This window comes from Leuciscus leuciscus (genome assembly GCF_965113295.1).
Source record: "Leuciscus leuciscus genome assembly, chromosome: 15".
NCBI lineage: Eukaryota > Metazoa > Chordata > Actinopteri > Cypriniformes > Leuciscidae > Leuciscus > Leuciscus leuciscus.
This window is the reverse complement of record NC_138739.1, coordinates 5,298,715-5,325,503: the sequence shown is the minus strand read 5'-3', so window position 1 is coordinate 5,325,503 and position 26,789 is coordinate 5,298,715. Positions and strand designations below refer to the sequence as shown.

Genomic DNA, 26,789 nt, shown 5'->3' with positions numbered 1-26,789 from the left:
ACTACCAGTGACATTTATAAACCAAAAACAATTACTAATGGGACCTTTTTACACACAGACTGAACAAAATGAAGCATTGCTTGGTGATTGGTTGAGCTAAACTGGTATTATCTAATTGTGTAGTTAAATTTAACAGCTGACAGATATTCAACATAATTCATGTGTGAGACAGTCTAACAGAAGGACGGACAAAACCAGTCAAATATCAACTGAGTTCTGCTCATATTTTTAATACCATTTTCTAAACTATAGCGAATAAACTGTCCACTTCAACATGCTCATCTCTCTCATGTGTGTGTGTGTGTGTTTAGCCGGTAAAGGACTCGTTCCACGTCTCGGACACGTCCCGGGTCGGCTGTCGAACCCGTCCGCTGGTTCCGGAGATGTGCTTCAGCGCCGGTGCCGAAAACACTGAACCCCTGCCGTCGAACTCCCACATCGGTGACGATGGCACCAGCGTTCTTCTGTCCTGTGGAAGCTGTGGCCTTCAGGTCCACGCCAGTGAGTTCAGCATCTTTCTCATGATCCAAACGCTCTGCAGAACAGACAGTTAAAGTGGTGTCGTGTTAGCGGCGTCGTGTTAGCGGTGTCGTGTTAGCGGTGTCGTGTTAGCGGCGTCGCGTTAGCCGTGTCGTGTTAGCCGTGTCGTGTTAGCCGTGTCGTGTTAGCCGTGTCGTGTTAGCCGTGTCGTGTTAGCGGTGTCGTGTAAGCGGCGTCGTGTTAGCGGTGTCGCGTCGTGTTAGCGGCGTCGTGTTAGCGGCGTCGTGTTAGCGGTTAGCGGCCCCTAAGTTAATAACTAATGATCTTTGCAACGGAAATGAATCGATCAAAACTAAATTTAGCTGGACAATAACTTTATTCTAGAGCTGCTGTAAAGCCTAAACAATCTCTGTTACTGTAACTTCCTGTCATCACTGTAAAGCTGCTTTGGCAGTGACGTGTTACGCTAGTGGTCGGTTCACACAGAACTGCTGCTTTTAATCGATTTTCTATGTAAATGTACTGGATGAACACCTTTGACTCCATGTCTCAGTGTTTTTAAAATTTATATCAGACCGTACTTTTTCCATATCTATATATATATATAGACACAGAAATTTTCTTTGCTGGTTTTCAAAAAGCGATGCCGAGCAGATTAATCTAATAATTGATTTAGATTTTTTATTATTGTTTATTTATCATTAATAATAAATAAATGTATTTATATAATGTGAATAAAAATAAAAGTATGTAATGTGAATAATAATAATAATAATAAATTGTATTTATTATTATTAATATAATTTTTTTATTTTTTTTTATTAAAAATAACCCTTCTTTGGACAACTCAAACAAACCCTTATAACAATATGTAGGCTATATATACAAAATATTCGAAACATTTTCCTGTAAAAATTAATGATAAATAAAAATGTATGTAATACAAGTAGAAATAATAATTATTTTATTTTTTATTTAATTTTTTTAGTTTTTTGATACATTTTCTATATTGGAGAGGCTAAACAGACCTTTCATTTCATTTTTTTCTGTAAACAAAAAATTATATAAAATATAAATTAAATATATAACATAAATTCTGTAAAATAAATAATATAATATAGTATAATTATATAATAATGACCTTTCAGTTTTTCTGTAACAAGGTGTATATTGTGTATATGTCCAACACTTCAGAATATTATGTTGCAATTAATTTTTTTGTCAAATCGCCACATTTTTCCCTGAAAGAAATGTACAGTAGATAATTTTGAATAAATGAACAGTACATTTTCAGATAATATTAGTGTAGCATTGTTCTCTTAGCCATGCTCCTAAAACAAGAAGCAGTTCACTTCAAAATCACATTTGTATCTTCAGCCTTCACACCTATCCACATATTTCTGTCTGTCAGTCAGGAGTGTGTGCTAATAAACGCCCTTGATTGTCTCTTTATCTTGTCGCCGGGCCCTCGAGTGCCTCTCACGGAGACCCGGACGTCACTCCAGCCAATTTACCGTCAGTCAGGCTGAACTCCAGCGCTCTTATTTATTTAGAGAGGCAAGAAAAACTCCAGAAGAGGAAAACACACACGGCAGAAGTGGTTTGTTTCTCTTCGGCGCGAGTTTAAGCCGCGTAGCCAATTAGAATGTGTGTGTATGTGTTTGTGTGTGTGAGCGACGCCGCGCTCTGATTGGCCCGTTTAAACGAAAATGACAGTTGAGATGAAACTATTTCACTTCAACTTTTGCTTGATTGTTTCTGTGTTTTCCTGAAGCATTCGGCCGTGATATATTATTATATTTATTATAAATAACACAAGCGTTTCGCTTGGATGCTTTCCAGAGTCGTTAGATTGGAAAGTTCGACTCGCCGTATGTCGGCTCGTGTTTAAGCTGGTTCCTCTGAGCGTGAAGCAGTCGTGTGATTGCTCTGGGATGAGCCGGCGTATATTAGTCTGCTTTTAGATGCACTAATCAGTTTACCGTCACTCTGTTTTTCACTCTGTCAAACTAATTAAAGCTGTCGCTGTTTCATAAACACACTTTTCATACACACACCGTTTCTGTCACCTCTTTTCAAGCTTTCTTTAAAGAAGCACAGCTTATAAAACAGGTATTTCTGGCTCGTAAATCTCACCTGATGACCCACGTTTGATTAAAATGGCTGATATATGTGAAACTATATATATTTCTGCGTCAGTTATTTTAAATGTCCTACAGTTACTGTGTAACTTAGTGAAAGCATTGTTTATTGTTATTACATTTACATTACATTCACTTTTATTCATTTAGCAGACGCTTTTATCCAAAGCGACTTACAAATGAGAACAATAGAAGCAGTTAATCTAACAGTAGGACGACAATATGCAAGTGCTATGACCCTTCTCAGTTTAATCTAACGCGGTGCATGTAATTATTATTAGAATAGAAGAGAAAGTGTTAGTATGACTGGATCAAGTGCTGCCGAAAAAGATGCGTCTTTTTCAAACACTCTTTTCAACCTCATAGTATCGTTATTTCTGTGATGCAATAGTGCAATTATCATAGAAGTACTTGGATAAAAGTTTAAAGTTCAAATATGAACACTGATGTCTACGATAGCGATCGAAATCAGCTTTTGATAGAAACTTGACGCTTAAAATAACGCATTTATCGATTACATTGTTTCACCACTAGGTGGCGACAAGTGACTATTAAAAAATGTATTTGTTATTGAATCATTTATTCAAGAGAATGTAGTACTGGATGATGCTTCTGAAATAAAACTCAGAAAGATGTGATGATGTTTTTGTAAATATGACTCATCTTATACATCATGTACAGTCTGTATAAGTGTATGATTTAACTTTTCCTGATGGTCTAGTGTTAAAAAATCGAATCGCAATACGTGTAGAATTGCAATTCTTAAAAAAAAAAATCCTATCGCCACCCAAGTTTCGTGATGGTATCAAATCAGGAGATAGGTGTATCGTCCCAGCCCTACTATTCAGTGTGAGAGGCGGCTTTCTGTGCGCGCGTCATGTTGGATGTGAGCACAGCACAAATAACAGCGCTCGGGTCTTCTTGTGCCTGAATGGTTTAAAGTCGTATTAAAATGCATACAAAGGAATCGATGAGAGGAATCGAAATGCGCTCGTCTTATCGAATCCACGGTTCTTGGAAATCGTTCTCGATACCCAACCCTAAACACCTCTAGCTTGTTTGCCTTCCAAAGCCGTGAAGAACAGGCCGTGAAGTGAAACGAGCCGCCGTCCAAAATGGTTGAACCGTTCTAGGGGGAAAAAAAGACTACAAAAACAACAGCAGCAGCAACACCTCTAGCTTGTTTGCTTTCCAAAGCCTTGAACAGCTTGTGAAGTGAAAGACAGCTTGTTAGTTGTGCTGTCATTGCCTCCTCATTTCTTGATGCTATTTTCTGCTAGCCTGGTTCCGTAAGCGCTTGAACTCACAAACATTCCTCCAGCGGTTATGAAAATGACTTTCCTGAACGTGTGTAAGCGCGTGTGTGCGTGTTGCATATTAAACTAATGCCTGGAGGCTGTGTTTGTGTCCCGTGTGCCGTGGCGGAGGCCATTATGGCTCGAGCTGGGCTTGAACGCGTGCTTCCCGCTGCTAGTGTTTACCTGCGCGGATGAGGGGGGCACAGCCGCTGAAAGCTGGTGATTTCGATAAGACGAGGACGAGGGGGAAATGACAGCATGTCAAAACGGGCTTTCCATTTGTGTGAGCTTTCACCTCCAGCTGGAGCGTTTCTTCTGAAGCGATCGCTCGCACAATATCACAGTCCATTCCTGTGCCTGGCAATCGAAGGGTGTAATTACAGGAAACAGCGGGTTCTCGAACACCGCGCGGCGACACACACCTTCAGACGGCGACACACACCTTCAGACGGCGACACACACCCTCAGACGGCGACACACACCCTCAGACGGCGACACACACCCTCAGACGGCGACACACACCCTCAGACGGCGACACACACCTTCAGACGGCGACACACACCCTCAGACGGCGACACACACCTTCAGACGGCGACACACACCTTCAGACGGCGACACACACCCTCAGACGGCGACACACACCCTCAGACGGCGACACACACCCTCAGACGGCGACACACACCCTCAGACGGCGACACACACCCTCAGACGGCGACACACACCCTCAGACGGCGACACACACCCTCAGACGGCGACACACACCCTCAGACGGCGACACACACCTTCAGACGGCGACACACACCCTCAGACGGCGACACACACCCTCAGACGGCGACACACACCCTCAGACGGCGACACACACCTTCAGACGGCGACGCTGCTCGTGTGAACGTCATCCTTCAGTTTCAAATGGGAAGGTTTCAGTTTGCGTACATCTTGTGTAATTGGTTGGAAATGTAAAAGGTGTAAAAGAGACTTGAAATGTTCATCGTAACACATTCTTATGACTTATTTCCAACTGAATGTTCAGTGATAGCGGTCATAAGCATTATGTTTTTTCAACGTGATTAATCGCGTTGAATTCCGTTATAAAATTCCAATATAAAAGTTTGTGTTTGGTAGAATTATTTTGTATATATAAATACACACACATGCATGTATATATGTAAGAAAAATTTGTTATTTATAATCTAAATTATATATAAATACATATAGAGTATAATGCAAATATTTCTTAAATATATACATGCATTATCCAGAGTTTGAAATTTTTAAGTTTCAGGTCTCTGTGCAAAAAGTGATTAACAGGTAATAAATGGATCATAACTATTCCATAAATATAATTTATTACTATAAAATCCCCTAAAAGTACAAAATATAAAATAAAAAATATTGTCTAACTAAAATATAGTATTTCTTTTTCCATTAAAATAAAACATTTCAGTCGTTTTTGACCGCCACACGATTTTCTTTTTACTTTATTTAGTTTGTGTAATTGTTTGTTTTGTCTGTTTCTAGTTTTATTTGTCGATTATTTAAGTTTGTTCTGTCTTTTTTTTTATTTTTTTTTTTATTTAGTTTCTTGGCAATTTTTTCTGTTCGTTTCTTTTTTTTTCTGTCTTTTTTGTCTTTTGTTCTCAATTTGAACTCTTTGTTCATTCTTTTTGTATCAAACTATGCTGTAGAAAGATGTTTTTAACCCTTTAGAACCTGAAGCTAAAATAGGTGTTTTTCACATAATTTGATTTCTTGACTGTAAAATTCTAAAATCTTTTTCAGAAAAAGATAAGCTTTCAACAAATTACAGTTATTGACCATTATTGTGTGTGGTGAGTTTGTAAATAGAATTTAAATAGACAAAAATATAAAAAACGAGAATAAATTTACTGATTTTTATTTAGAAAAAAACTGAAAAAAATCATGAACGAAAGACACTAACTTAAAGTTGAAAAATGAACTATAATACATATATACAAGTCTTTTTGTGACATTGAGTTGCACAGTTTTCATTTAGGACACTTTTTTTCATACACGCACACATGCACGCATTCATAGACACGCACACATACACATACACATACACACACACACATGCTTAGATAGGTGAAAGAGTAACAGCCATCCGCCTCCCAAATTTAATTAAAAATCATCCCAATCCCCTCTTCTGCTGTCTAACACTTCTTTCGCCATGTATTTGTTCGTTACTTTTATTATTTTATGCAATCAAACACACTAACCTGCCGCGCGTCGTATCTCTCTGTTCAAATCCTTCCATCCCGCGCTGCTGTCATTTGCAGACGGAAATCATGACATTACCGTAATAAGCCGCATATTTGCGAAAAGCGCATGATGTCTACTTTCAGGAACTATTTAAAGGGTTAATAGAAAAATTCCAGAAACTGTTGCATCTTTGAAAATAACGTACACTTGGTGAATCGCACACAGTTTAATAAAAAGTTTCGGTTTCCTTTTATCCGTCAGGTTGTTATGGAGTCAATCCCGAGACGAAACAGGAAGGCTGGATGTGTTCTCGATGTACCTCGATGGAGTGGACAGCCGTAAGTGTTGAACACATTTCACTCATTTAGTGTTGCGTTAAAACGTTGCATTGATTATTGTCTTCTTGGTTGCAGGCCTGCTGTTTGTGCAGTTTACGAGGAGGAGCTTTGAAGAAAACCACAGATGACAGGTCTAATATCTTAAACTCTATTACGAGGCATCCGTTAAAGGGATAGTTTACCCAAACATGAACATTCTGTCAGTAATTACTCGCCCTCATGTTGTTCCAACCCCGTAAGACTTTCGTTCATCTTCAGAACACAAATGAAGATATTTTTGAGGAAATCTGAGAGCTGGATCACTCCTTCATAGGCTAATAGGTAATCGAGATCTGCCAACCCAGAAAAGTTAGTAAAGACATCGTTAAAATAGTCCAAGTGACTCCAGAGGCTCAACCTTAAGTTTATCTAGCGACGAGAATACTTTCTGTGCGGAAAAACAACCCAAAAATAACGACTTTATTCAACTCTTCATCATCTTCTGTGTGGGCCAATAGTGATCTATGTAATAGTGAGCCTCCGTTCTGACGTACAACCCAGAAGCGCTGCGCGGTTACACTCATGAACTCACTCAGAGGAACACAGAAGAACATGAAGAGTTGAATAAAGTCTTTTTTTGTTAGTTTTTTGCGCACAGAAAGTATTCTCGTCGCTTGATAAACTTAAGGTTGAGCCTCTGGAGTCACTTGGACTATTTTAACGATGTCTTTACTAACTTTCTGGGCCAGCAAGTTTCAGTTACAGAGAAGCCTATGGAGGAGTGAGACAGCTCTCAGATTTCATCAAAAATATCCATAGACTGTAAAAAAATATGGACGTAGTGTCCGTGACGTCACCTGTAGGTTTCTGAAGACCGTTTTTGAAGCCTAAAGTGGGCGTGGCCGACCGTCGCCATCTTGGCAGCGCGTCACTCCCGGATTTATTTATTTTTACAGTCAGACAATGAGCTGAGGTAACGTGACGGCTAACAGACAAACGGCTAATGATGACTAATGACCACAGCAGCGGGAATCCACCTGTCACTCAAAAGTGGACACCCTTAATTATGCAGAAATGTAAGGCTTAATATAATTTAAACGAATGAGTTATAAAAAAACTTCACCCCCCTCACAGTCGTCATGAAGGGCAACATTAGCTTTATAGACCAAAGCCACTTCTTGCTCCAGGCTGTAAACATGTGTTTTTCTGCTGTAAAGTTGGGCATTTTAACATGGGGGAGATACAGATTTGACTCACTTTTGCACTCAGCCTCAAGCAGCCAGTGGATGAATTGCCGTTTAATTCACTTCCGTGTTGGTTTCAAGAGAGAGACAGGGAGGTTGCCGCTTGAAAATATCTTAATTTGTGTTCCAAAGATGAACGAAAGTCTGACGGGGTTGAACAACATGAGGGAGAGTAATTACTGACAGAATATTCATTTTTGGGTGAACTATCCCTTTAACGCTTATTTTCTAAACAAACAGTCGATGTAAAGCTAAGGTTTGTCTGGTGTGGTCAGATGTACGTTTGTCTGGTGTGGTCAGATGTACGTTTGTCTGGTGTGGTTAGATGTAAAGCTAACGTTTGTCTGGTGTGGTCAGATGTACGTTTGTCTGGTGTGGTTGGATGTAAAGCTAACGTTTGTCAGGTGTGGTTAGATGTAAAGCTAACGTTTTTCTGGTGTGGTCAGATGTACGTTTGTCTGGTGTGGTCAGATGTACGTTTGTCTGGTGTGGTTAGATGTAAAGCTTGTCTGGTGTGGTCAGATGTACGTTTGTCTGGTGTGGTCAGATGTACGTTTGTCTGGTGTGGTCAGATGTACGTTTGTCTGGTGTGGTTAGATGTAAAGCTAACGTTTGTCTGGTGTGGTCAGATGTATATTTGTCTGGTGTGGTTAGATGTAAAGCTAACGTTTGTCTGGTGTGGTCAGATGTACGTTTGTCTGGTGTGGTTAGATGTACGTTTGTCTGGTGTGGTCAGATGTACGTTTGTCTGGTGTGGTTAGATGTACGTTTGTCTGGTGTGGTTAGATGTAAAGCTAACGTTTGTCTGGTGTGGTCAGATGTAGGTTTGTCTGGTGTGGTCAGATGTACGTTTGTCTGGTGTGGTCAGATGTACGTTTGTCTGGTGTGGTCAGATGTACGTTTGTCTGGTGTGGTTAGAGGTAAAGCTAACGTTTGTCTGGTGTGGTTGGATGTAAAGCTAATGTTTGTCTGGTGTGGTTCGTTGTAAAGCTAACGTTTGTCTGGTGTGGTCAGATGTACGTTTGTCTGGTGTGGTCAGATGTACGTTTGTCTGGTGTGGTTAGATGTACGTTTGTCTGGTGTGGTTCGATGTAAAGCTAACGTTTGTCTGGTGTGGTCAGATGTAGGTTTGTCTGGTGTGGTCAGATGTACGTTTGTCTGGTGTGGTCAGATGTACGTTTGTCTGGTGTGGTCAGATGTACGTTTGTCTGGTGTGGTTAGATGTAAAGCTAACGTTTGTCTGGTGTGGTTGGATGTAAAGCTAATGTTTGTCTGGTGTGGTTCGATGTAAAGCTAACGTTTGTCTGGTGTGGTCAGATGTATGTTTGTCTGGTGTGGTTGGATGTAAAGCTAACGTTTGTCTGGTGTGGTCAGATGTACGTTTGTCTGGTGTGGTCGGATGTACGTTTGTCTGGTGTGGTCGGATGTACGTTTGTCTGGTGTGGTCGGATGTACGTTTGTCTGGTGTGGTCGGATGTACGTTTGTCTGGTGTGGTTGGATGTACGTTTGTCTGGTGTGGTTGGATGTACGTTTGTCTGGTGTGGTCAGATGTACGTTTGTGTGGTTGGATGTAAAGCTAACGTTTGTCTGGTGTGGTCAGGTGTATGTTTGTCTGGTGTGGTCAGGTGTACGTTTGTCTGGTGTGGTTAGATGTACGTTTGTCTGGTGTGGTTAGATGTACGTTTGTCTGGTGTGGTCAGATGTACGTTTGTCTGGTGTGGTTAGATGTACGTTTGTCTGGTGTGGTCAGATGTACGTTTGTCTGGTGTGGTCAGATGTACGTTTGTCTGGTGTGGTCAGATGTACGTTTGTCTGGTGTGGTCAGATGTACGTTTGTCTGGTGTGGTTGGATGTACGTTTGTCTGGTGTGGTTAGATGTAAAGCTAACGTTTGTCTGGTGTGGTTAGATGTACGTTTGTCTGGTGTGGTCAGATGTACGTTTGTCTGGTGTGGTTGGATGTACGTTTGTCTGGTGTGGTTAGATGTACGTTTGTCTGGTGTGGTTGGATGTACGTTTGTCTGGTGTGGTTAGATGTAAAGCTAACGTTTGTCTGGTGTGGTTAGATGTACGTTTGTCTGGTGTGGTCAGATGTACGTTTGTCTGGTGTGGTTGGATGTACGTTTGTCTGGTGTGGTTAGATGTACGTTTGTCTGGTGTGGTTGGATGTACGTTTGTCTGGTGTGGTCAGATGTACGTTTGTCTGGTGTGGTTGGATGTACGTTTGTCTGGTGTGGTCAGATGTACGTTTGTCTGGTGTGGTTGGATGTACGTTTGTCTGGTGTGGTTAGATGTAAAGCTAACGTTTGTCTGGTGTGGTTAGATGTACGTTTGTCTGGTGTGGTCAGATGTACGTTTGTCTGGTGTGGTTGGATGTACGTTTGTCTGGTGTGGTTAGATGTAAAGCTAACGTTTGTCTGGTGTGGTTAGATGTAAAGCTAACGTTTGTCTGGTGTGGTCAGGTGGGTTCACGTGATCTGTGCTGTGGCTGTGGCCGAGGCTCGTTTCGTCAGCGCTGTGGAGCGAGAGCCAGTGGACGTCACCTCTGTTCCCGACACCAGGAAGAGTCTGGTGAGTGACACACGGGGGAAATAGAGGCTTCTCTTTTGTTCATTCAGTTATTTTTTTGTTGCTTTGTTTCATACTTTTCCGTTCTGTCGTTCGTTGCGCATCCATTGATTTGTGATTTTTCATTCTAACATTTGTGCTTGTATTTTTCGTTTATTTTTTTATTTTATTATTTTTTTGCTTATTTCTTTTGTTCTTTTGTTTGTTCATATATTAGTTTCATTTGTTTTCTGCTGTTGTTTTTGGTTCTTTCTGTTTCTTATTGGCCTTTCGTTTGTGTTTGTTTTCTCATATTTGTTTCTTTCATTCTTTTACTGGTAGTTTTATATGTTTCGTTGTTTGTTTTGTTTCATTTTCTACTTTTTTTTTTCTTATTCGTTGGTATTTATTTTATTTTTTTCATTGTTTATTTCTTTCATTCTTTCGTTGGTATTTTTTCTGTTTGGCTTCTGCTTTTGTTTGTTTTACTTAATTTTTCGCTCATTCGTTTGTTGTCTGTTTCTTTCATTCTCTGTTTTGCTTTTGCCTTTTTCGTTTATTTTATTGTTCTTTTTGTGTTCATATATTAGTTTCATTCATTTTTTGCTGTTGTTTTCAGTTCTTTCTGTTTCTTATTGGCCTTTCGTTTGTGTTTGTTTTCTCACATTTTTTATTTTATTCTTTTGTTTCATTCACTTTTGTTTGTTTTGCCTTCTTTTTTGCCCTTCACTGTTTCTTTCGTTTTTTCTTTTGTTCATTCCTAATGTGTTCATTTCTTGCTTTTTTGCCTTTTTCATATTTCTTCCATTCATTTTTTTCTTTCTTTTTGTTCACGTTTTAGTTTAATTAATTAATGCTTTTTTGTTTGTTCTTTCTGTTTCTTATTTCATTGGTATTTTTCTACTTTTGTTTTTCATTAATTCATATTTGCTCATACGTTTGTTCTCTGTTTCTTATTCGTTTGTTCTTTCATTTGTGCTTTGTTTTATTTGACCCTTATGATCATTATTTAGTTTCTTTTGTGTTGTTCATTGTATTTTTGTTTCTTTTGTTCAGTTGTCTTGTTCTTTAGTTGTTCCTCTCCCTCTTTCTCGGAGGGAATGATGCATTATTAATGATGTGGAACGGCTGAATAATCAGGTGTCGTTCCTCTGCTGTGCTAAATGAAGTGCATTGATTATATAGGCAGGTTTCTCCATCTGAACGCACACACACACACACACACACACACACACACACACACACACACACACACACACACACACACACACACACACACACACCAGCGCTGCTCAAACACAGAACACAAACCATGAGTGACATCATCTCCTCTGGTGTCGTTCACCACATGTTGACAGTAAAAAAGCTTTGCTGAGGCAAAAAACCTCTAGTTCATAATGTGCTCCTCCGGTTTCAGTTTCTCTTGCTCAAGCTTTCATTCTTTCGTTTGTTATTTCTGTTTCTTTTGTTCGCTCTTTCTTTTTAGTTTTTTTTGTTTCATTCTTTTTCTTTTGCTGTTTGTTTTCTTTCTTTTCTACTTTTGTTTATTTTTTTTCTGTTTCGTTTCTTTTATTTGCTCTTTCTTTTTCTTTCTTTTTCTTTTGTACTTTTTCATTATTTTTCATTTAGTTTTTTCATTCTCTTTTTCTGCTTGGCTTCTACTTTTGTTCGTTCCATTTTTTCCCGCTCATTCGCCAGTTTGTTCTCTTTATTTATTCCTTTCACTTTTTGTTTGTGCTTTTTTTCAGTTTTTACCCTTTTTGTTTCTTTTGTCTTCCATCATTTTTGTTTCTTTTCTACTTTATCTTGTCATAAACCTCTCGTAATGTTCATACCTCTGACATCAGCTTGTGGAAAAGAGCAATTTTGGAGCAAATCGATGTCAGTAGTTAGTTTTAAATGTTTATATGAAACATTTATTCTCGTGGATTAAAAGAAAGTCTCTCCTCGCTCACTGCAACACAAAATGGACGCCAGGTCTTGATGTATGAATAAATAACTGAGAGGTTGATGCTTGTAAATCACATATTTTTTTCCCTTCCCTTGTCCGTTGGCCTGTCTTGTGATCATTCCCTGAGGAATGATAAATCAGAGCCTTTCACCCGCCGATGAAATATTTCCGAGCCGGCGCCGCATCGAAAGGCCGTCGTACATTACGACCGCTTGGCCACAGGGAGCTGAAATGAAGTATTGACAATTTAATAAAGAATTTTTATTCCCGTCGATATCCCCGTGTCCGTGCGCCGTGTGTGTGTGTGTGTGTGTGTTTGGAGGTGGTTTATGTGGAAAGGGAGGAGAAGGGGAGAAAGACGGGGAAGAACGGACACAAAGAAAGAGGGAAAGATGAGCCGAAATGTTTTCCATTCAGAGGATATTCGCATAAAAATTACATTTGAGTCCAAATCGACTGTCTTTCTGGTGTTTCTATTGTTGTTCACTGTTAATAAATGTTCCTCTTCCTAATCTTCCATGGAAATGTAAGCCGCTGCGCTCTTGAAATGACTTTCGCTTTCAGCTGACACATGAAAATAATGTTAACCAATAGCTAAATATCTGTTTAGCATCGACTTAGCATTCGCCTCAGGCTCCATTTTCTGATGGATAATATCACTTTTCCTCATTGAAAACCCTGCAGTTAGTCAAGTTACAATAGTTAATAGAGTTGTAAATGACTATTGATGTTTACATTTCCTTGTTGTTTACATATATATTTATATGTTTGTTTTGGTTCGTTTACTTGTTGCTTGTTTCATTGTTTCTGTTTCACTTTCATTTCTTGGTTTTTATCCTCATTTTGTTTCTTTTCTTCTTTATCATAAACCTTTCGTAATAATACATGATAGCAATTTACTATTTAAATTTGCTTATTCATGCTAGCAACATGTTAAAACATGTTAGAAATGTGCTAATTCATGTTAGCAAACATGTTAAAAGATGGTATGTGTTAATTGATGCTAGTACCATGGTAGCAATGTTAAATAATGCTAGCAATGTGTTCATTCATGCTAGAAACATGCTAGCAATGTGTCCATTCATGCTAACAGTGTGTTAAATCACGTAAATGTTGTGCTAATTCATGTTAGGAAAATGTTAACCACATGCTAAAATTTGCTAGCAGTGTTAAATCATGTTAGACACATGTTAGCAATGTGATAAATCATGCTAACAATTATCTATCTGTTTTCTGATGGACTGTATTTCTAAGCTTTTAAACAACTTTTAACTTCAAACTACTTCAACCTGAAAACCTTCAAAGTTCTTCACACTTTCCGGTCGGGCTTTCTCAAGCCAACATCTAAGTTTGTGTCTTGACAAACATTTTTATCTAGTTGAGTATCCTATTTATCCTGGGAATTTGTGATGCAAATGACATTATATATTGACATTTCCTCGTTCCGATTTTCAGAAGTGCGTCTACTGCCACAAGACGACTAAGCAGATCTTCGGCGCGTGTATCCAGTGCTCGTCGGACAACTGCTCCACGTCTTTCCACGTCACCTGTGCCCTCCTCGCCGGAGTCGCCATGAAGCCGGCCGATTGGCCGTACGTGGTGTCCGTCACCTGCCACAAACACAAACACACCAATCAGAAGGTGCGTAGCCTTGGTAACACACTTAAAGGGATAGTTCACCCAAAAATGAAAATTAGCCCATGATTTACTCACCCTCAAGTCTTCCTAGGTGTATATGACATTCTTCTTTCAGACGGATACAATCTGAGTTATATTAAAAAATGTCCTGGCTCTTTCAAGCTTTAAAATGGCAGTGAATGAGTGTTTCTGTTTTGAAGTCCATAAAAGTGCATCTATCCATCATAAAAGTGCATCTGTCCATCATAAAAGTGCATCTATCCATCATATAAGTGCATCTATCCATGATAAAAGTGCATCTGTCCATCATAAAAGTGCATCTGTCCATCATAAAAGTGCATCTATCCATCATAAAAGTGCATCTGTCCATCATAAAAGTGCATCTGTCCATCATAAAAGTGCATCTGTCCATCATAAAAGTGCGTCTGTCCATCATAAAAGTGCATCTGTCCATCATATAAGTGCATCTATCCATGATAAAAGTGCATCTGTCCATCATAAAAGTGCATCTGTCCATCATAAAAGTGCATCTATCCATCATAAAAGTGCATCTATCCATCATAAAAGTGCATCTGTCCATCATAAAAGTGCATCTATCCATCATAAAAGTGCATCTATCCATCATAAAAGTGCATCTGTCCATCATAAAAGTGCATCTGTCCATCATAAAAGTGCATCTGTCCATCATAAAAGTGCATCTGTCCATCATAAAAGTGCATCTATCCATCATAAAAGTGCATCTATCCATGATAAAAGTGCATCTATCCATCATAAAAGTGCATCTATCCATGATAAAAGTGCATCTGTCCATCATAAAAGTGCATCTGTCCATCATAAAAGTGCATCTATCCATCATAAAAGTGCATCTGTCCATCATGAAAGTGCATCTATCATCATAAAAGTGCATCTATCCATCATAAAAGTGCATCTGTCCATCATAAAAGTGCATCTATCCATCATAAAAGTGCATCTGTCCATCATAAAAGTGCATCTGTCCATCATAAAAGTGCATCTGTCCATCATAAAAGTGCATCTGTCCATCATAAAAGTGCATCTATCATCATAAAAGTGCATCTATCCATCATAAAAGTGCATCTATCATCATAAAAGTGCATCTATCCATCATAAAAGTGCATCTATCCATCATAAAAGTGCCTCCAGTGTAAATATCAGCAGTGCGTCGCATTTCTCGCATAAGTTGCGCTTAGACTGAAGAGGAATCCGTATATTCTTTTGGCCGGAAGCTAGTTATTTTACTTTATAAAGTTTTAAATATGGATATTTTTCTTACACAAATGCATCACTTCACTTCAGAAGACCTTTATTAACCCCCCGGAGCCTGTGGAGCACTTTATGATGGATAGATGCACGTTTATGATGGATAGATGCACTTTTATGATGGATAGATGCACTTTTATGATGGATAGATGCACTTTTATGATGGATAGATGCACTTTTATGATGGATAGATGCACTTTTATCATGGATATATGCACGTTTATGATGGATAGATGCACTTTTATGATGGATAGATGCACTTTTATGATGGACAGATGCACTTTTATGATGGATAGATGCACTTTTATGATGGACAGATGCACTTTTATGATGGATAGATGCACTTTTATGATGGACAGATGCACTTATGATGGATAGATGCACTTTTATGATGGACAGATGCACTTTTATGATGGACAGATGCACTTTTATGATGGACAGATGCACTTTTATGATGGATAGATGCACTTTTATGATGGATAGTTGCACTTTTATGATGGATAGATGCACTTTAATGATGGATAGATGCACTTTTATGATGGACAGATGCACTTTTATGATGGATAGATGCACTTTTATGATGGACAGATGCACTTTTATGATGGACAGATGCACTTTTATGATGGATAGATGCACTTTTATGATGGATAGTTGCACTTTTATGATGGATAGATGCACTTTAATGATGGATAGATGCACTTTTATGATGGACAGATGCACTTTTATCATGGATAGATGCACTTTTATGATGGATAGATGCACTTTTATGATGGATAGATGCACTTTAATGATGGATAGATGCACTTTTATGATGGACAGATGCACTTTTATGGACTTCAAAACAGAAACACTCATTCACTGCCATTATAAAGCTTGGAAAAGCCAGGACATTTTTTAATATAACTCTGATTGTATTCGTCTGAAAGAAGAATGTTATAATGATGGCTTGAGGGTGAGTAAATCATGGGCTAATTTTCATTTTTGGGTGAACTATGCCTTTAAATGAGAGCGTGTGTTCCTCAAACTGAAGGTTTGTCTCTGTTGCAGGTCAAAAGCAGCTCGCGTGAGTTGTCTCTGGGTCAGGAGGTCATCGGGAGGAGCAGCAACGGTTGGTTTTATCGCTGCACCATCACCGGCATCGGCACGCAGAACTACTTTGAAGTCAACTTTGACGACGGCTCCTACTGTGACAACGTCTTCCCAGAGAACCTGCTGGTGAGCTAAACACACCAACAAATAGTCTCTTCAACATATGTTGGGAGTCCCACTTTATATGAAGTGGCTTTAAGTTCTATGTACTTGCATCAAAAATGAATGTACTTATTGTGTTCATGTTGTATTGTAAAACACTTTTGCTGCTATTGAGGTGTGATACGGGTAAGGTTAGGGACAGGTGTGGTGGTATGGGTCGGTGTAAGGGTGGGTTAAGGTGTAAGGAAGGGGCAACAGTGGAATTACATAAATTAATTACATCTGTAATTACATGCAGGTATTTTCCAAATATAAGTACAATCTAAAAACATATATGTACACAGCAAGTCCATTGTATAAAATTATTATAACAGCCATTGTATAACGGTCGCTTTGGCCAGGTGGTGTTTATAACAGAGGGGGCGGAGCTTTAGATTCTAGAGAGCTTTTGATTGGACAGAAGATGTGATGAGAAGCTCAAGTCTGCGATGATGTCATAAAAATCCGTGATCCATTTTAGCGGAAGTGAGCGACTGTATGTTTTGATTGCTTATGTCTCCTAAATGTGAATTTTGTCATTGTTTTAGAACACACCAGCTTATTCATAACATTAAGGCTAACATATTCATAGTGGAAGTTAAAAAAAAACTTACATTTTGATTTCAGGGGGCCTTTAAGTTCTGGTCCTGATTGGTTGAAATCTGATTATAGGTTGTTATGGTTGGCTTTGGCGAATTAATTAATCTCATCCAATCAGATTTGATCTATCGTCTCTTTAATTTCTGTCTCAGAGTCACGACTGCCTGCGGAACGGCCCTCCAGAACAGGGCGAAATTGTGGTGGTCAAGACAATCGACGGACGCATTCTCAACGCGTCTTTTGTCAAGGAACACGTCCACCGATCCTACCAGGTAACTGTGACGTCTTACATTTATTTTTGTATTTATTTATCCAAAGAATTTGGTTTTATCGGTTTGGCTTCTACCTAAATACTGTTAATTCATGTTTGGTTTTTGTAAAGTTATTTTAAGTCCCCCTGTAGTCAATCATGTTATCTCTTAAAACTCATCTTTGATCACCAAAACAACATATTTAAAAGTTTTTTTTTCTTCATGCCTTAAAATATCTTGAATGTAACTCGACACCCTTGCCTCATTTAGTATGTGTGGTTCTATGAATATGCAAATGAGCCCCGCCTCCACTCACTCACTCACTCAGCTCAGAGATCCACTGGTTGACGATCACACGTTGATCTGATTGGTTACAAGGTAGTTTGTGACATCAGAAACACCAGTGATTTCAAAGCGTGTTTTTGAGACTGTCTTTGGTTCACTGCAGTTTTAAGGAGAAAATACCAAGCGGCAACCTCCCCGTCTCTCTCTTGAAACCAACACGGAAGTGAGTTAAACTGCAATTCATTGACTGGCCGCTTGAGGCTGAGTGCAGAAGTGAGTCAAATCTGTATCTCCCCCATGTTAAAATTACCAACTTTACAGCAGAAAAAAACATGTTTACAGCCTGGATCTCTATGTGGCTTTGGTCTATACAGCTAATTTTGCCCTTCATAACAACTGTGAGGGGGGTGAATTTTTTTTATAACTCATCCGTTTAGTTGATTAATATTTAAAGTTCTGCATAATTAAGGGTGTGTCCACTTTTGAGTGACAGGTGGATTCCCACTGATGTCAATGCTAGCCGTTAGGGGTGGAACGGTACACAGAAGTCACGGAGGCAGGCGAAATTATAAACAAACCTATCTTAAGGCGGGGCTACAGATTAGGTGTCCCTAAAGAACCCGCGTATCTAACAGTAGTTCCGCATTACATTAATTAATTTGCATGCAAGTTTTATTTATTTTTATACCGTGTATTCTCCGTGTAAATTCATGCACCGAACCGTGACGCCCGTACCGATTCGGTTCATTACGAATACATGTACCGTTCCACCCCTACTAGCCGTTTGTTTGCTGTTAGCCGCGTCACTACTCACTTCACCTCAGCAAATTTTAGCTGCTGAACTTGCCATTTCTGCGGTGTTTGTGCTTTTTTCAGGATTATTTCATACAATTTAATACACCCATTAATTCGCCCATGGCTTTGGATTCCGTCATTGTGTCGGCGCTTTCTCCGTCCATGCAATAAATGCACATCCATGAATGAGCGTGGATTTTCTAGCGCATTTACTTGAACTTCATAGGTAATATATCTATGGTTTAACCCATTTGGAGGCGGCCAAAATTAGAATTTAAAATGGACTGAATAAGCTCTCTACGAACTTGACGAGCGATGCCGCGCGGACGGACCATACACTATAAAAAAAGAATGACTGACATGTAACTGTTATGCACATAAATCACTGTCACACACACTCAAGTTACTGCATAATACATTTTCAACTAGCAGAATAGTACAGAATCACGATACACAGTCTCACTTGTAGCCATGTCTTTTAATAATATTTCGAAGGGCAAAAACAGGAACTTTTCATTGGCTTTACATCATCAACTGTCACTTTAGCGCGAGGCCTTGTGCAGTCGCAGACTTAGTACTTTCCATAGGGTGCCTGAGCTAACTCGATCACGTCGAGCGGTGAGCCGCGAGCGTGGTTTCATAGCCAGGCTCCTCCAGCTTCACCCACGCCCCGCCTCTTTGCCCATTTTCTGTTATCTAAGAGTGACGCAAGGTGACGCGAGGCCAAGATGGCGACGGCCGACTCCGCCCACTTTAGGCTTCAAAAATGCTCTTCAGAAACCTACGGGTGACGTCACGGACACTACGTCCATATTTTTTTACAGTCTATGGAAAATACTCAGCAATGGTGTCGACTTATGAATTTACACATGGTTTGTCTTATTAAAAACACCATATAGACACAAACAACATTAAAAGCTGGATTTTCACCACAGGGGGACTTTAATAAAATAATGTAAATAGAGTTAATTTTTGTAATTTACTAAATATTTATTTATTTATTTTATTTATTTATTTATAGAATAACAGTGTCGCCCGGTTAATAGGTTAGGAAACGAAATCTTTCGGTTAACTTTCTCTTGATTCCCTCCCTTCTCCGAGTCTTTCATGAGTCCACATTTGGTGTAAAGTTCGCCTTCCTTGTGCACAGAGGAGCCGCTGACGTCTTGAGCAAAAGGGAGGAGAGATTAATGGGAAAATGAGAAGACTAGGCATATGTGCCGCTTGGGGGATTTATGGAGTCTGTACATGAATCTTATGAGGTGTGATGGACCGCAGACAACGAGAATAGACCGCCATTCATCTGCTATTTCTTGTACACACGACACTCCGTCACAGGAAGTGCTTTTGTGTTCTTGTGCAGGGATGGGACCATGGTTTTCCCTTACATTTGGGTCACATTTGAATGGAAAAGTGACTCCGAACGAATTCGTTTTCTAAAATGAGGCTTACTAAACTATGTTAACACATTGTTTAAAACATTGGATGAACTAGTTTTGGTTCACGTCAGATTCTTTCTCATTAAAACCCAGACACACACACACACACACACGATACGGTGTTTCATTGCTCGGCTGAAGTCTTGAGAGACTCCTCTGTCAGCATTAACGAACCGTTTGATTCTCTCCGCCGCCACAAGACTCCATTATTTATCAGATCCGTGTGAGTCACGACACTCCATAACAACCACAGATATCTTCCATGACGTCACTTTAGCCTTTGCCAGACGCACCGAATATCTCCCAACCACCCCAGGCGATCTGTTACTGGATGTCTGGAAGTCTGACAGGTCTTGAAACTGTTGGGAATTGGTCTGGAATAGGGTGTTGATTGCAGACTGGTTGAAAGTTCGGAGCTTGTTATGTTGGTTGCTCCTCTGTTCCAAAAATAAGAGTTGTAAAGGAATATTCTGGGTTAAATGCAGTTTTTACAGCTCTATCAACTGTGTGATAGCATTAGGTTTAGCATTACATAAGTGATTTCTGTGCATGGTAGGGCTGTTGAAGAAAAAATTGAATTTCGAATATTCGTCGAATAAAAAAAATGCACATTTGAATGCAAAAAAAATGGCGGGAAAAGGCTTCCTGCTGACGAAAGCCCTCTCAGTTGGTGGCAAAAATCGTGCAACGACATGCTTGACCAAACCTGCACTTCGGCCAGAGCTGAGTGTGTGTGTTCATCAGCTGAAAACATTGTCAACAGAAAGCGCTCAGCACTCGCTCAGATCAAGTTGAGCGTCTGGTGTTTTTAACGAACAGTCATGTAATGAGGAAATTATATTTTATTTAAGAACAATTGTTTCAAAAGTTCAATAAAAGATGCAATGCTTGATTTGGTTTATAATTGCTTATTGCGCTCGCTTGCTCCCTCTTGTGGGCATAGGAGACAATACAGTACTTTTTTTCCTCTAACATTAATGGCGCGTTTCCACTGAGCAGTACAGTACGGTACGGTACAGTACGGTACGGTTCGGGTCTGTTAACCATGATCTGGCTAGCGTTTCCACTGCCAACAGTACCCTTACTTGATGGGCGTGGTGTTTCGATCGACGTCATTTTCGCGCGAAGAAGAACATAGTAAACTACAATGGATGACATATACAGCAGATCTTGTTCTTGCTCCTCGACATGTTTGTCACAAGAAGACAAGCGCCGACATTAGGCTTTTCTCAATATTAAGTACGCAAAGTTTGTACTTGCCATGTGCGACTCCTACATGCAAATGGTACAGCGCGTTCTTAAAAGGTCACTCAGCTCGCTCTGCTACTCCGGTTATCTCTGTTACTCTGTATGTACATTTTAAGCAACAATAAAACGAAATATTATGTTATAAAACACTACTCTGCCTCTTTTCGTTTTCATTTAAATAAATTAAACATTATAGGGACACAAATGTGGTTCATGCACAACGCATATTGATTATTCACTGCACGTTATACGTTATTCTATTTAACGTTATAACAAAACGAAATTTAAAACACAACCCTAACGTTACCTCTTTTCGTTTAAATAATAAAAAAAATTACACATATTACAGGCAATATATGCATTTGTACAAATGTTGCAATAAACATCAGTGATAATCTTGTAATAAGAAAATGACAAGAAACCATATTTCTTTTTGTAAAATTTCAGTTTTATCAATAATAGCCAATATAAAAGTTTAAGTAAAAGGTACAAGAAGCTATACAATAAGAAATAAAGCAAACAATTCAGTCAAATGTCCAAATGCTGCGCTCTAATCTAACATTACAACAGTAAAGTTAAATACAAATAGCCTATAATATGAAACTAAACTTAGCCCTCGGCCAAAACGATTGACAGGGAACGAATTATATATTCACGAGACCAAAGATCGCCCGTTAGGTCTGCACAAGACGAATTATTATATCTCATGTTTAACCACTACCGTCGGAGTCATCGGCGAACGTCAGAAGAACTTAGCCGAGGAAAGGCTCATCCAGCCGGGAAACATGAGCGCCGAGCGCCCGCTGATCGCATGGATCTCACAACCGGGGAAAAACAAATCATCTTTATAAATAAACCACAGATTTGAGCTTTAAACAACTACATTCTCGCCTGAAAAACTCTTAAAATTACATTTCGTGACACAGTAACAGTAGTATTATATTAAACTGTATATTAAAAAATGGCGCTTCTTATGTTGTCATTCCCCTCGTAGCACGCGCAAGTGACGATTCTCTGTCAACCAATCAACGTCCTGCAGTGAGTCTAGCTCCACCTTTTAGTACCGTACCACTGTGCTAGGTACCCCAACGGAAGGGTACCCAAAAAGTGGTACGGTACGGTTCGGCTTTTTGGTACCATTCTCAACTTTTGGCAGTGGAAACGCAAATAAAAGGGTACCGACCCGTACCGTACCGTACTGTACCGCTCGGTGGAAACGCGCCATAAGTATTGCCTTTAGAATTTGAATATAATTCGAATTTTGCTAATATTTAAGAAAGAAATTCGAATTTAGCTTTTCAGCCATTTTGACAGCCCTGGTGCATGGAGTTATGTATTGTCAGTTCATGTCCCTTCCTGAAAAATGAAACATAATTAAATCACAATTATTATTGAATTTAATGTGCTAAATGTCCAACAGTTTGTAGATTTAGATATTTTTCTATTACATAGATGGAGCTGTACTTGTATAACTGGAAAACTGCTTCCCGAGGGTGTTAGTAAGGTGGCCGATGAGACACAAGCTTGGATTGCATCATGTAATTTGGTTCCAAGAGCAGTGAAGGATCTGGAGCATCTAAACTGACTGCATTTCTTTCCAGGTGGAGTTTCATGACGAGACGCAGATCTTACTGAAACGCAGTGAGATTCACTCTCTCAACCAGGAGCTGCCCAAGAGGGTCTTGTCTCGTCTGGTAAGCGTTTTAATTCGCTTCAGACCGAGTATCGTATGTTTCTGCACACACAATTCATCAACCTAAAGTCAAAGTGCAAGTTTACAATTAACTGCTTTCATGTTTGTCAAACTTGAGGTTTTTCAAACTAACAATTAGATTTGGGACAATATATCGATGCATCGCAAATCTTGGATCGATTACAATTTTTTCTGAATGCGTCGGGAATCGATTCTGAGCTTAGTTTTTTACAGCAGATGGCGCTCTAGGCTGGTTTTTAACAGCAGATGGCGCTCTAAGGCTATTTTTAACAGCAGATGTCACTCTAGGCTAGTTTTTAACTGCAGATGGCGCTCTAAGGCTAGTTCTTAACAGCAGATGGCGCTCTAAGGCTAGTTTTTAACAGCAGATGGCGCTCTAAGGCTAGTTTTTAACCGCATGCTCAATTACTCACGAAGAAGAGCGCTCGTGCATTCGTCTAAGAATGTATTTGCACCTCAGAATGCTTTTATGACGTGAGATTAATGTAAACAGCCCACTGCAAACACCTTTGTAATTCACTTCAACCTTTTCTGACTTTATGAATGATTTATTTTATAGAAGTTTCAAGTGGTGTGTGTAAGGCATTAGAAGCAGATTATGCCTGTGTCTAGAGCACGCAATGCCATCTGCTGTTAAAAACTAAACTCAGAATCCATTCGAGAGAGAATCGCGATGCATTCGAAAACATTTCTCAATTCACGATGCATCGATTTATTGTCCCAGCTCTACTAACAATGCAGCTATTTTGAGAGCTACATAAAATTTTTTTTTAATTTTTTTTTATCGACAGGCATCTGTGAACCAACAACAACCTCAGGCCCAACCGTCAGACGAACCGCTGGCCGCAAAACGCCCGCGTCTGCCGACACCACCACCCACGCTAGCCATCGAGCCCTCAGCGCTACCTTCTGAATTAATCACCACTTTCTTGCCCGCTAGTATTACTCCGAACACCAGCAACCCCCCTTGCTTGCCACCCGTATCACTTCCTGTCTCAGCGCCCACACTTCCTGTCCCAGAACCCAGCGAGAGTTACACCCACAGCTCAAGCTACATCGCCTACATGGAGTCTCTCCTCAACTCGGACTTTCCTCCAGAAGAGGACGAACAAGGCGTTGAGCCGATGTATTGAAGCGCCGCTTTGCGCTACCAGCTATTCGTCAACGCTTAACTTACTTTAAATTCATCCACTGCATGTCTTTGTTTCATTTATTCGCTGTCGTGCTAATCTGAGTCTCCCACACATGTACGGTGCATGTGGGACGCATGTGTGTCATTATAGACTGAAGCCGAAACGGACCCAGTACAGAGCCTTGGGGGACACCGCATTCTTCGGACCCCTTTCCACGATCCCTCTCTCCGCCTCTTGTGCTAAACGGAAAGTTTTCAGATGAAATAATCATTTACTGTTTGTGCTGTTTACTTTATACCTGATTTCTTTTCTCTAACGACTGCAAAATATTTTTCTAACTCAAGCCAAAACGTCATGCTTTACCCGGTCACTGATCAAAAACACAGTCTAAATCTGTACAGTTTCAGGTATTTTTCTCTGTACTCAAGTGTTTGGGAGGGGGTCACAGGAAGTTTTAGCAGGGCTCATGGGATTTAACAAGTATTTAAATGTCTTTTGTCACATATAGATTTAATATTTGTATAAAGAAAATCACAACTATGACAGCATCTGAAGCTACAGTTTTCAGTTAGCGCAAACGTACGTGTTATGATAGATTCGTGCATCATGTATTCTTCTATCGATTATAACCAACGATAAAACGTTTTTCAGCGCCAGATGATTGGATTTGTTTTTGTAGCATTCTTGGTAGACGTTTATATGGGAAACTATTCACCTCGTCTGTTTTTTTATTATAATTACCGTTGTTGTTATGATTTTTTATTTTTATTTTGGTGAAACTTTGCAACATAATGTTGAAAGATGAAAAAATAAATAAGTTGAATTTATCCTTTCTATTCAAGAGAATTGAAGTGGCGTACATTTAAGCATATAGTCATAGGTGATGTTAAAACAGATACGCAATCAGCCTTCTCAAGGTGCTATAGAGGTCTTAGACTACTGAGGGGCGCTCCGGGTCACGTGACCCACGATGAGGTGTACATACTAGACGTCCTGCTCACAAAACTGAACTTTTTTCAGTGTATCTTCAAGAGTCTTACCCAATGCCATGTCACATTGAAATAAAGGGTCTGGTTGTCGCTTCGGATTTCTTTTCTCCTTTTTGTTGTTTTGTCTTGTGATGTGTAGATTGAGCTATTATTGTTTTGGAAGGCCTCCATTGGCGGTTCTTGGAGGTTTGTCGTCCAGATAGCATTAAGAGTTTGCTCTAACGCTCGCCCACTTGATTGATTCATTTAGAAACAAACGCTCGGATGAGACGCTTTCCAGACAGAATCTCTTTAGCATGCCAAAGATTTCAGAGAATTGTCCAAGATGCCGGATAAATAAGTGCATGAAATTTCCCAAGTTAAGACATTATTGCGGTTAACGAGTCAAACATTAAATAGACATTTAAAAAAATTTGATTAATTGCGTTTGTCAGCCCTTCTTTTTCTTAACTTTTTCATCCCCCACATGCTATTATTCCTCCTGCTTTCATTTGGACCTGTTTGGAACATGTTTTATAATCCGAGCTACACCTGAATCTATAGGGATGAAGTACGTACTGAGGTTTGAACCTCTCACGATGTTGCGAGCACATCATCTCCCCTTCCGTTTGATATGACAACCGTTGTTCTCGTCTCACGACTGATACTCGACACCGTTTGTTGTTTCCCACCTGTCAGTGACGCCTACGGCCGCTCTAAGGCTTGACACAGTGTGTCGATGGCATTTGTACTCCTCTGTTCCTGGGGTTTCTGCTTTGCATTAACACAGAAACTTCACAAGAGGCAAGTTTAATGAAATAATAACCCACCACAGCTTGAATACTGATGATGGCAAATGTTTATCTGTGCAGAAGTAGGTCTAGGAAAGATTCTAATAAAATGTGAAGTGAAACTGTGCTTTGTGTTCAACTGTTTATTTCCCTGGGAAAGCTATGAAAAATTTAATAATAATAAATGAATAAAACCAAAAAATAAGTTTCTAGTGTTCAGTTGACTAGGTTTGGCTCTTGCATGCAAGTTTTGAATAGCAAAAAAAGTAGTGATGTCTGACTTGTGAGAGTTATTTTTTTTGACCTGGTTCTTTGTAATGAATCAGTTGAACCAGTTCATAAATTAGTCATCAAAATGGTTCTTTAAATCTTCATCTATTAATCACAAACGACTGTAAAGATAATGGACACGTAGAAGTGTCAATCATAAGTGCACTTTTGCTCTTGAAAATGCTAAGTTTTTATAAATTGCTTTCTGAAAACTCCACCCAAGTACTTTTCTGAAGGTCAGTAAATTGCTGTTTATTAATTGCATATGATCACAATCGAACAGATTAAAAGCTTTTCTCGGAGACCAGAGCTATTAAAAATAAACCATTGGGAAAAATACGCCATGAATCATCCGTGGCAAAAACAATAATCTGGTCGAGAGTTGTTTTGTCAAATTGAACCTTCATTGACATTTAGCTGTTCTAAATGTGCCTTTATCTGATTAAAAAACAATTAGGCTTTTAAAATAGCGTCTAATTGTTTTGTGCAACTAAAATGAAACGTCAGTCAGGATTTGTTTGGCGCCACTGTAGATCCCATAATACACCGCACACAAACTGTTCATAAAGTTATGAATCCTCTTACGCTCGGAGATATTTCGAGACACAGCTGACTCTGTAGGGGCCAAACTGAAGAAATGTGAAATGACACCTGCGCTCATTACCTGCTGCTTGTGAGTGTGTGTGTGTGTGTGGTAGCACGCTCCGATGACTTTAACCCGACGGAGCACGACGTGTATCAAACACGTGCAGCTGCGACTCATAATAGACCGAGATGCGGGAAATAAAGCTGCTGCTAAAGACATAATAGCGTCTTATGAAGCCCGACTTGCATAAATAGACTTGTTCGGAGGACACGCCACGATTCATGAGAGTCACTGAGGGAACGTTTACGTGACAAACATGTACTTTTTTTGTGTACAGATGACAACATTGTCAACGATCACCGTTCA

General features: G+C 39.6%; 1 protein-coding gene across 1 annotated transcript in view; it reads left to right on the top strand.

Annotated features, from left to right (window-relative positions):
• Positions 1-25,694, top strand: part of kdm4b (lysine (K)-specific demethylase 4B) — a 39,451-nt gene extending 13,757 nt beyond the window's left edge. The window contains exons 7-15 of the mRNA XM_082139021.1: positions 312-501; positions 6,401-6,477; positions 6,553-6,608; positions 10,162-10,270; positions 13,653-13,838; positions 16,161-16,328; positions 17,096-17,215; positions 22,563-22,655; positions 23,467-25,694. Of these exons, the coding sequence (XP_081995147.1) occupies positions 312-501; positions 6,401-6,477; positions 6,553-6,608; positions 10,162-10,270; positions 13,653-13,838; positions 16,161-16,328; positions 17,096-17,215; positions 22,563-22,655; positions 23,467-23,808 (1,341 nt within the window). The 3' untranslated portion in view covers positions 23,809-25,694. The remainder of the gene's footprint in view (positions 1-311; positions 502-6,400; positions 6,478-6,552; positions 6,609-10,161; positions 10,271-13,652; positions 13,839-16,160; positions 16,329-17,095; positions 17,216-22,562; positions 22,656-23,466) is intronic.
• The last annotated feature ends 1,095 nt before the right edge of the window (positions 25,695-26,789 follow it).